Source organism: Pongo abelii, chromosome 6 (assembly GCF_028885655.2).
Source record: "Pongo abelii isolate AG06213 chromosome 6, NHGRI_mPonAbe1-v2.0_pri, whole genome shotgun sequence".
Classification (NCBI taxonomy): domain Eukaryota; kingdom Metazoa; phylum Chordata; class Mammalia; order Primates; family Hominidae; genus Pongo; species Pongo abelii.
In genome coordinates, this window is record NC_071991.2 from 132,577,117 (window position 1) to 132,589,071 (window position 11,955).

The following is an 11,955-nucleotide window of genomic DNA, read 5'->3' on the forward strand; positions in this document are numbered from 1 at the left end:
AGCTCATTTCAAAGGACTTAACATTCCACACATCACCTATTAAACTTATAAAATGTCGCACAGTGAGAGATCCAGAAAGCAAGCAGTACAACTTACTCGGCCACACTCCACAGAACTGGAATTCTAACTTTAAGATTTAAATTTCAGAAAAATATTCATAGGAGTAACCATGATTGAGTTTTAACTGCCTGAACCCTCATGGCTGCTAAAATTATAGTGTTTGTTTGCATTAACGGTACTTTAGGTCTCAGAACTAATTCAGGTACCCACGTGGGCCAGGGCCTGCAGGAATACAACTTCTACTACCAACATTTACTGAGTGCTGACCCTCTGTCAAGCACTCTTCTTCTAGCAGCTCAATTCATCCTTCCCTGGGGAGTAAATACTATTATTATCATCCCAAGCAAACTGGGGTGAGTTTACGCAATCTGAGCACCAATGACAAACGAGGAGCCAGAGCTGAAAGTTAAGTTGCCTGGCCCCAAAGCCCATGCTCTTTCTGATCCAGGGTCCTGCTCAGTGTCTCCAGTTCAACAATACTCAGCCCAAGTGCTGTATTCCAGTGGCAGCCTGAGGCAGACCCCTACCTCCCTGGGTACAGCGAGCAGCCCCAAACTGCTGTGTCACTTGCAACTGGTCTCACACCGAGGCTGGTAGGAGAAAAAGCCACAGACTATGACTATTTATTTTATCTGTAACTAATAATACACTCAAAGTGTCCCTACGCAAGCATTAAACAGTCTGCAGGCATTTCTGAAAGCAATGAATTCTGACAATGTCTGCTAGTTAAACTAGTCAGTGGGACCCTTGGCTGTTTTGGATATAAGCTGACATCAAAAAAAATCCGCTTGCAGTCTTCCATAAAAGTGAGAAATAGTGAAAATCCTTTGCAGAATCAGCAAATACCAACTTGTAGGCAAAATGCATGGATTCAGAGGTAATTCTTGATTTAGTCTTTAGCCAAACACTATTTTTATATCACCAAAAATCCAAAATTCTAATTGCCTGAACTCACACTTGAGCCACCAAAACAGCCATAAGCCCTCATGAGTTCATAGGAAATTTATGAGAAAAGAGGGGAGAGTCTTCAAAGCCTACTTCCTGTCATCAGCTATCTACTACTTCAACCAGAAAGCATCACAGACTTCAGAGAACTGGCACAGGAGTGCAAGCAGGGGAAGGCAGCCCCTTGGGTCAAGAGACCTGGGTGTGAGGTCTGGCATTGCCTTGATCAGTGCACAAGCATCTACCTAGCATCTCAAACACCACAGTGCCTGCAGTCTAGCCAGAGGTGAAGATGGAGCAGGGAGCCAGAATGCATTCGGTGGATTTTCCTCCTTCTCCTCTCAATTCCTCTGCTACAGTCTAATCTAGATTCTCATCCTGCAGAACCATCACTTTCTGAGAGGAAAGGCAGAGAAGGGGGAAGAAAGGGAATGAGATGTCAATTTAGAATCTCATCAACATGCCCAAGAAATCAGTCCTAAAGGGAGGGCAAACAAGTCTACACTTGACCAGGAGGTCTGGAAGCACAGGCAGCTGTCAGGGCCTTCTTGGCCAGAGTCAGAGAGGCAGGACTTGTGCTTACCTGACCACCGAAGGACTCTTTCTTGGCCGAGCTCTGAGCTTGAGGAGGGCCCTGAGCAGGTGACAACCTTGAGGGGCTCTTCTTACTCTGAGGCAGCAGCGAGGACAGGAAGCCCACACGAGGTGACTGGGAGAGGGAGGCATTCCTTTGGCTGCACACCATGGCACTGGTCAGCAAACACACCAAAGGGTCAGAGGGCTGAAACAGGATGTGGAAAAACCAAGAACATAGACCTCCCGGGCTATGGATGACGTTAAGTGACCAGGCCTGGGTCAGGTCCAGGAGCCTGGGCTTTAAGGTGGTATTATCCTTGGTATCATTTTTTTGCACAAAGGGAGCCAGCAGCTTATCTGTTACAAGGGTGAAGTCTGCGGCTGTTCTTTGAGGGTCACAGTAAACTCAGAGCTGTCTTGTTCGATAGCCACTGGTCACGTGTGCTACTGAGCAAATGAAATGTGGTTAGTCCAAATCAAGATGTGCTAGAGATGTAAAATTGACACTGGAATTCAAAGACTTGGCATGAAAAGAAGAATAAAATAGCTCATTAACATTTTGTTTATATTCATTACATATTGAAATGATGTTTTGAATATACTAGGCCAAATAAAATATATCACTAAAATTAACTTCATCTTTTTTTTTTTTTTAACATAGCTACTAAAAAAAAATTAAATTACGTATTTGACTCGCATTTTATTTCCATCAGAAAGAACTGGCTCCACCACTAGAGCTATTTCATCTGGTGCAATACTTGGCTATGTGGAGGTCTGGAATCCGGCTGCCTGGGTTTGCGTCGTGACTCACCAATCACTATCTTCCTCACCTGTGTGTACCTCTGTTTCTTCAACCACTACTATTATTATCACCAGCTGGGGCTTCTGCTTTAACTGGCTGTTTCTGAAGGTCAAATACCTCTCTCTAATCTGCCTTCCTCTTTAAACAGTCAGAGAGGTGCACGCTTCTACTGAGGAATGCATCCAACCTGTGGTTACCAATCTTTCCATACATGAGATGCTCCTTCCAATGCACAAAACCTTCCCAAGACTTTACCACAGTGGTTGTGTTTTTATTTATCCCGACTACACATATCTGGATGTAGAGCTGGCAGAGCTGTGCAGTTCCCCAGCTCTAGGCAGAGCCACAGGCTTGGAGGCTCAGAACTCCTAGAGGACTTCTGAGGCCATGGGGACCTTACTCATAAAGCTCTGAAGCAAGGCTGGACGCGGTGGCTCACGCCTGTAATCCCAGCACTTTGGGAGGCCAAGGCAGGTGGATCACTTGAGGTCAGGAGTTGAGACTAGCCTGGCCAATACGATGAAATCCCATCTCTACTAAAAATACAAAAAAAATTAGCCAGGCATGGTGGCATGTACTTGTAATCCCAGCTACTTGGGAGGCTGAGGCAGGAGAGTCTCTTGAACCCAGGAGGCGGAGGTTGCTTTGAGCCAAGATTGTGCCACGGCACTCTAGCCTGGGCAACAGAGCGAGACTCCATCTCTAAAAATAAAAATAAAGCTCTCAAGCAAGAGCAGTGTGTGCCAGGAGGCTCTTCCGCAATTCTCCTTCAGCAGGCACAGAGGACTGCAGGCAAGGCAAGATCAGAGGGAACTGTGGGGCTGAGAGCACAGAGGGCAAAGAAAAGGAAAGGGCCATCACACACACTCACAGTTCTGAGTCCCCCAGGCGGTCCATGTTGGAGACATAAGGAGGCAATTTGTGTTGGACCAAGGCCTCTTCCTCTTCTGGCTGTTGCTCCTCTTTCTTCAGTCGGTGGATTTCAGCTTGCAATGCAAAAAGCTATACAGGGGTGGGACTGAGTTAGCCAATGATCTCACCTAACCTTCCCCCTGCGGAGGAAGATTTCTAGACACATTGCATCCAAGCCCACTGTTCTGAGCGCCACTCGCCTCAGCGTCAAGGGGCCCATCTCACTCTGCTCACTGCAGACTGGGAAAAGTGACTGCTGTCACTGGACAGCAATGAGGTGAGAAAACCAAAAACTATTAGAAATCCAAAACCCATTTTCTTTTTAATCCTTTGACTTGCTTCCTCCTAGATTCACTGAGAAAAATAGCTCCACCCAACCTGCTTTGCTTTTTAGAATCTACAAAATCAGGCTTTAGAACTCTCAAAGCCTCATTCTGGAATGGAAAAAAAAAAAAAAAACTTTTAACGAACTACAGCGTTTTTTACCTTTTGCCTGAAGAAAATTACATATACACACACCCCAAAACCCAAGAATCTTAAACCCCATAACCTAAACAGCCTATAATCTTCCTTTTCCTAACAATATCACCTAAGGAGATCTTAACTTCAGGAAAGAGAAATTGTTCCTCAGGCAACATGTACAGGCAAATGTGGGTCCCCTGGCTCTACTGTTTTATCAAACTAGAGAAGCATATAGCTGAGTAGGAACAACTAAATTATATCTGGGTTATAAACTATATATATATGTGTGTGTGTATATATATAGTTTACATATATACATATACATATAGTTTACATATATATGTGTATATATACATACACATATATAGCTATACGTGGAAAGACAAAACAGACACATGAAAACAGATTAGTTATAAGGTGGCATGGGTGCATATAGTCTTTTTCTCCTTAAAAGTTAATTACTGTTACTATATTGTTCATGCTATATATCTGACTTAAAATATGAATCTCGCCTCTGGTTTTCAGAGACTGTTACTCTCCAAATCCCCAATACTGACTTTCTGGTGACTCATTTCCACCTGAGAAATTAGGTAGTGGCAGTGGAAAGCTGATTAATATAGTCTTCCACCGCCACTACCTAATTTCACACACAAAAAGCAGAAGTACTTCCTCAGGAGCAAGCCTGTTCAGAACAAACCTTCTGACGCAGAACTTCATTTTCTTCTTGAACCTGGTTAGTCCTCTGACACTCCGCATCAAAGTTCAGGATCACAGGAACTGGTGCACGAAGTTAAAGAATAAGCCAGCCCATGAAATATTTAAAAGTCCTTCCCAAACCCTTGACACAGCAGTAAAACACATGAGACACAGGGACACAGAGAACAGAGTACAGGAGCGGTGCCTTGGGCTCTTGTGGGCTTAATGAAATAGTCACTCCCTATAGTCTTGTCTCCAAGACTTTCTCTAGGTCTGGCCTCATTTCATTCGGACAGATTCATAGATGCACGACCATCTGCCTGGCAGGCCCACAGAGGGGACATAAATCCAAACCTAAGCATTTTCTCTCAAATACCAGCAGCAAAGAGCTAGCATCCAGTGGACTTCACAGCCAGTCTGAGCTTTAGTGAGGTCACTACATTCAGCTAAAAGCAGCCCTGGAGGCCAGTGGCTCTGCAATAATACAGCCAATGAGGCAGAAAAGACCAGTCACTTGGCTTCGCCTCCCCAGATTGAGCCTCTCCCTGGCAAAGGTTTGGACTGAGAAGAGAAAGCTTTCTGCAGATTGTGTGGCCACCCCAAGAACAACCACAGTCTATAGCTTGGGATACTGGTCCTTCTCCACTGCCTCAGGCAGCTTCAGTTAGGAGGAGCACAGAGCAGACAGGGCCTCAGAACTGGAAAGAGGACTGGAGCCCATATGTGTGTAACCTAGTTTGAGGAGCACTGAAAAGATCTTGAGTGACAGTTTCGATTTCACTGGAGGGCCCACAAAGTTAACTGGAGAGCCCTCAGGATGAAGAGAGGGAGCAAGAGGGAGGAAACAAGGCAGTTCTGGCAAGGGTGGAATTCACACTCATCTGGGGCGCAGAAAGGGTGAAGGCAGGAAAGGTGCCCTTCCCACCTCCACCAGAAAGTGTTCCTCCCAGAGGCCAAAACACCCACCCATGGGTGGGCCTCTAAACACCCAAGTTTATCAGTGCCTCACCAGCCAGCCCCATTCAAGCCAGACTCCCTTCTCCTCCTCTAAATTTCCAGCCTAGAGAGCATGAACGATGGCCTCAGGAGCTCTGGCTTGTACACTTGGTAGGCTGTAAATTATTTACCTGCATTCTCATTCATTCCCCCTCTCAAATACCCGCATATATATTCTTAAAGCTGCTGTGTTTTCTGGCAACTTGAGGAAGACTGAAGTTACTATTAGAGACAATAACCCAAACACTAATGCAGATGGAAGTTCCAACCCAAGAAGTCTTCTCATCTGTACCTAATCCCAGCAAAGGTATATCCCTGGGAACACGTTTCATGCACAGAGAGGGTACTCTCAAGGCTGCCTGGTTTCTCCAAGCAGCAGCTGCCTTCCAACCCCAGTGCCTGCTGACAAAGCTGGTACTAGCACCCCACTGCTGCCACTGTCACTGCCTACACATGTCAGCTAATACTTGAACAGCACAGTGTCAGAACTAAGATTTATGATTCCCTGGCTTACTGACAAAAACAACCACAATTTGTCCAGCCCCCTCATGTGACCCATAAAAATGGTCCCTGGGCATTTTTGTAGAAGAAATGCCTGTATGGAGAGCAGCGGGCTACTGATCCTGAGGTCTGGGTGCCTCAGGCTGGGCCTTCAGCCCCAGGCAACTGAAAGGATATGCATGCACTGAAACAGGACGCTCAGGAAGTTGTGCAGGGACACAATGAAGGTGTCAGCCCACTGTCGAGAAAAGTAGGTAGCAAAGGTGGGGTTGGTGTCCGGGGATGGCAGGAAGGGCAGGACAAACCAATCCTTCCACTCAGCCTGGTTCTGCAGTTCCGTGGCCTGCTTTGCAAAGAACTCCTGAGCCTTGTCATTTCTGTTTGTCTGCCAAGACACAACGAGGTAGCAAGGAGGGAGGAGAGACAGAAATCCAGAGGTAAGACTTCATCACTGCACAGCAGACAACCTTTGGCTATCAGCCTGCCAGGTAAGTGGCAAAATAAAATTCCATAATATAAAGGAAATCATCACTCTTTTCTCAAGGAACTTGTCATTTCAAAGCTGGTTTAAGCTGAAGTTCTAATGATAAATCCCATCCTAAAAATTAATCCCTAGCTGATGTTCAAATAACTAAGTGACTCATTCCTCCAGGTCAGCTATCATCTTTATTACTCAAACTTTAACCCAGCTACTTATATTCTTTAAAATACCACCTTTGTTTTAAGCTTAAGCTTACATGCTTAACATAAAAAAGGAAACAGGAATGGGGAAGACAAGTCAGATGATCTACAGATGATGACAAGGAAAAAAAAGGAAAACAGTCAAAAATAATTGCACTGTAACTGCTGCACTCTTTCCCATAGTCACATACAGAGTCCTCCCTAGGAAATGGAAGAAAATCTATTTTGGGATCAAAGAGCTCCTTCCACCAAGGAAAGCAGAACCCCTGAATCAACAGGCACCTGGATTGTGTAGACAAGATAAAAGCGAAACAGGCTGGTTTTCAGCTTGTGGATTGTGGGTCTGTATATATCCTCCAAGCGGCTGAAGAGCCGACGCTCCAAGTAGCTCCAATAATCCCGAAGGGCAGCCAAATCATACACCTGCATTAACTGCTGCAGCTGGTCCACAATCTTATCCACCTGGCGAGAAACATGGATGGAGAAGGTGGTAAGGGACAGAAGGGAATTCTCCCCTCCATGGAATAAACCTTTTTCCTCTTGTCATGGCTTCTGGGTGTAAAAAAAAAATTCGTAAGTTAGCAATCTATAAAATTTTCAAAACATACTAACGCAACGGTTTTTCAGTAATTTTCTGATGTTAGAGAAGTGGTTTGACCCTCTAGCAAGAACGGAAATTTCAGGTGTAAAAGGGCTCTGGCCCAGAACCTAAGAGATCTGGCTCCAGATCTTGGATCTGCCTCTGACTTACTTGATCAATGACACTGGAAGTGTCATCAGGCCAGGCACCATGGCTCACGCCTGTAATCCCAGCATTTTGGGAGGCCAAGGCGGGTGGATCACCTGAGGTCAGGAGTTCAAGACCAGCCTTCCCAACATGGTGAAACCCTGACTCTACTAAAAATACAAAAATTAGCTGGGTGTGGTGGCGCACGCCTGTAATCCCAGCTACTCGGGAGGCTGAGGCAGAAGAATCGCTTGAACCCAGGAGGCAGAGGTTGCAGTGAGCTGAGATCGTGCCACTGCACTCCAGCCTAAGCGACAGAGTGAGACTCTGTCTCAAAAAAGAAAAAAAAATGGCAGTGTTGCTTAACTGTAGTTTCAGTTACCTCACATTTTTTAAAAAGGGGGTGGGGTGAAGAAGAGTGTATGAGACAATCTCCACAATTCCCATATCCCAAGGATCATGAGGAGGTGCATGGACTGACTCCTTCAAGTCATCAAAGTTCCACGAAGCCGTGGTAGCTGCTCAGAGTGTCAGCCAAGGCAGTCACCTTCTTGTGAGGAGCAATTACAGCAGAGTACAGAATCTGGAAAAGGGTTTGGATATCAATACCAATCCAACGCCCCTAGTTTATAGATCAGGCCACTGAAGCCCAGAGGGGTGAAATGATTTGCTTTTGCCACTAAGTAGCCACTAACTTTGGCCAGGCAGGAAACCAGATCTCCTAACTCCCCTCCAGTGCTCTTGCTGTTAGCTCACTGCCTCTCATTGAAGTCAGTACACACAAACATACAAATCACACACATATACATTCCAAGAACCTCGCAATGGAAAATCATTTTAGAGCAGGGGAAGTCTGGGTTTCTCTAATGTGCCATGAGGTCTTCCACAACTGCAGAAGCAAAATTGCCGATGAGTCCCTGACGAGGCCATTTTAAACAAACACCGCAGATACTTGAACGCAGCTAACGTTTTGGACTGCAGACTTCTTTGCTTCCACTGCCACTGGAAGCCAACACGAATATCTGTTGCCAAAACGCAACCATCTACCTAACCTCGGCTCCTAAAACCTCATGGCCATCCTGGCCAAGGAGGCTGGAGTGGAGACCGAACCCTAGACCAGGAGCCGGGGCATCGGGGCTCCAGCCTCGGCGATGCTCCTGACTCGGGGGGCAGCTTCAGGCAGGTCCCGTCCGTCTGAGGGCCTCAGTTCCTCATCCGTCAAGCTGGGGTCGGACGCGCTGAGGTCTCCGGCGCCCCGGCGCGAGTGACAGCGCCGCTCCCGCCCCGGAGGCAGTGCTGGGGGGAAGCCCGCTCCCCGGCTCCCTCGGGCCGCCTCTGCCCGCGCCGCTCCCGCCGGCCCCTCACCCGGAACCCCTTCTCCTTGTCCGCCTTGATCTCGGCGTCGAGCTGCCGCAGTGTGTGCGTGAACCCGCGGAAGAGCAGGTACTCCCGGACCAGCTCGTCAGTGCGCTCCACGGCCTCCGCCATCGCAGCACTAGCGTCTTTAGGGGTGGCGCGGCGAGGGACGGAGGGGAGGGGCCTGGGAGGAATGGGGCGGGGCCAGACGCGGGCGCCGAGCACGTCACGCCGCGACAGGCCTACCAGCCCGCACGCACCGGGCGCCCCAGCCTGAGGCCCCGCCCCTCGACCGGCACCCCGCCCGAGGCCCCGCCCCTGGGCCAGCCCCAGCCAGCGTGCCCGCTCGGGTCACCCTTAACCCTCCCGAGGAGTGGCGAGGGGAGGTCCTGGCGGCGCCGGCGGCGGCTTTGTCTGGATTGCTGAAAGTGGCGGCTGCCACCCAAGTCAAACAAGACTGGTTCTTAAGAACATCCCAGGTAGTCCCGAGGCGGGCAGGGGATGCGGTGCCCTGTTGGTTGGCGTTATATCGCAGAGCTCCCGGTGCAGAGTGACCTGCGTGAAGCCACAACCACGCGTGTCCTCAGAGAGCACTAACTCCCCCAAATCTCTGCTTTCATTAGTAAGACGATTTGGCTACACAGCAAGATAACCAAGATGGACTGCTAGGATAGGCAAATTTCATAGCAGTGTATGTACGCTATAGTCCTGGTTTCTTGTGAAAAAAAAATTAAGTATGTATGTGTGTACATTTTTTAAATTCAGGAAGATTATACACCAAGTTCCTATGCAGTCGGATCTCTGCATCCTCGGGTTCCGCATTCATGGATTCAACTAACGAGGATTGAAAATATTTTTTCCAAAGTTTTAAAAATAAAAAATAGCAGGGCGCAGTGGCTCACACTTGTAATCCTAACATTTTGGGAGGCCAGGGTAGGCGGATCTCTTGGCCCCAGGAGTTGGAGACCATCCTGGACAACATGACGAAACCACATCTCTACAGAAAAAAAAAAAAAAATGCGGAGCGCAGTGGCTCACGCCTGTAATCCCAGCACTTTGGGAGGCCGAGGTGGGCGGATCACCTGAGGTCGGGAGTTTGAGACCAGCCTGACCAACATGGAGAAACCCCGTCTCTACTAAAAATACAAGATTAGCCAGGCGTCGTGGCGCATGCCTGTAATCCCAGCTACTCGGGAGGCTGAAGCAGGAGAATCGCTTGAACCCAGAAGGTGGAGGTTGCAGTGAGCCGAAATCGCGCCATTGCACACCAGCCTGGGCAACAAGAGCGAAACTCTGTCTCAAAAAAAAAAAAAAAAAATTAGCCGGGCGTGGTGGTGCTGCCTGTGGTCCCAGCTACTTGGGAGGCTGAGGCAGGAGGATCACTTGAGCCCAGGAGGTCGAGGCTGCAGTGGGCTGAGATTGCACCACTGCACTCCAGCCTGGGTGACAGAGCAGGATACTGTCTCAGTTTAAAAAAAATACAATATTTAAAAACACAAATTAAATATAGCATAACAACAATTTACATAACATGTACAGTGTATTCAGTATTATAAGCAATGTAGAGATTATTTAAAGTATACAGGAGGAAGTGTATAGGTTAGATGCAAATACTAGGCCTTTTTACATCAGGACATCCATGGATTTTGGTCTTCTAGGGAGGGTCGTAAAACCAAACCCCTGCAGATACCAAGTGACAATTGGAGTGGTTTTATCTGAGAGGTGAGACTATGAAGGACTTCTTGTTTTTTACTTTCTTTTTATCGTTGAAGTTTTTACAAGGTGTACGTATTTTTGTAAGTAGTAAAATAGCCAGTGTCTTTGAGCCTTGCTTCTGCAAAATGGTGACAATAGGCCGTGCGCAGTGGCTCACGCCTGAAATCCCAGCACTTTAGGAGGCCGAGGCGGGCAGATCACGAGGTCAGGAGATCGAGACCATCCTGGCTAACATGGTGAAACCCCGTCTCTACTAAAAATACAAAAAATTAGCCAGGCGTCGTGGCGGGCGCCTGTAGTCCCAGCTACTCGGGAGGCTGAGGCAGGAGAATGGCGAGAACCCAGGAGGCAGAGCTTGCAGTGAGCCGAGATCGCGCCACTTCACTCCAGCCTGGGCGACAGAGCGAAATTCCGTCTCAAACAAAAAAAAAGTGGTGACAATAACACCCACCTTGCACAGTAGTAATGAAGATTTAATAAGACAGTGTATGTAAAACGCTTAGCACAGTGAATGGCCTATTGGTAACATGCAGTGAGTGTTCCCTTCTCCTTCCCTCGAATGATATGACGTTTTGTGTTTGTCAAAATACAACTCAGAATCATTGCTGCCCCTCTGCTCAGACACTCCACTCCTACTCTATGGAAATTCAGCTCCAAAAGGGCTCTGATCTACACTAGAAAAAGCCAAAAAGATAGCACAGAGCAAGCCACAGCAGGACAAGACAGACCTTGTTCTGCCCTCTTTGTTTGCCCTACCTGTCTCCACAAGTGTACCCTCCAGGCAGCTAACCTTGCCTCGAGGGCAGGAAAGGAGAGTTACCACTGTGACTACTGGGAGACCAACTCCTACTTTGAGATCTCAGATCATCAAAGTGAACTTGGAAAATTTGGACAAGTTGCAACCACCAAAGCTTCCACCTACAGGAAAGTTGTGAAGTAGATTTCCCTAAGGGCACCTGAAGTCTGCAACCATAGATCTCACCTCCCCCACCTCCATCTGCCCTGACACCTCCCAGACCAGAGCCTGTAAAACCAGCTAAGATTAGTTTTCTGATCAATGAAAGGCAGCTCCTCAGAGCTTAAGTACAAGCCCTTTGTTCTACAGGAATGTCTTCTCCAGAATACCCACATGGATAGCTGCCTTTCCTCCTTCACGCGTTTGCTCAAATGTCACTGTCTTAGTCTTTTAGGGCTGCAATTTTTTTTTTTTTTTTTTAGAAATGCCATAAACTGGGTGGCTTATAAGCACCAGAAACTTATTTCTCATAGTTCTGGAGGGTGGAAAGTCCAAAATCAAGACACTAGCAGATTCATTGTCTGCTGGATGCCCACTGTCTGGTTCATAGATAGTGCCAAGTTACATGCTCAGTAGAGAGCATCCATCGCCATAGTCTTTGGCAGATAAATCTTTTCTTACTGTAGTCAGTTCCTTAAATAGTCATGAGCACCTCTGAAAACTGGAAATGGCCCACAATGATCCATCCAGTAATTCACAGGTTTCCTATTGATAGCCCTCATGCTTGTT

At 47.4% G+C, this 11,955-nt stretch overlaps 1 protein-coding gene across 2 annotated transcripts in view; it reads right to left on the reverse strand.

Moving 5' to 3' along the window:
* Positions 1-8,888, reverse strand: part of WDR91 (WD repeat domain 91) — a 29,846-nt gene extending 20,958 nt beyond the window's left edge. Inside the window, exons 1-6 of one of the 2 annotated variants that reach the window (XM_009243243.3) lie at positions 8,724-8,888; positions 6,914-7,093; positions 6,128-6,335; positions 4,455-4,537; positions 3,255-3,385; positions 1,589-1,754 (exon numbers count right to left, since the gene is read on the reverse strand). In XM_009243243.3, the coding sequence (XP_009241518.1) occupies positions 1,589-1,754; positions 3,255-3,385; positions 4,455-4,537; positions 6,128-6,335; positions 6,914-7,093; positions 8,724-8,846 (891 nt within the window). In that variant the 5' untranslated portion in view covers positions 8,847-8,888. 2 annotated transcript variants of the gene reach the window in all.
* Between the last annotated feature and the right edge of the window lie 3,067 nt (positions 8,889-11,955).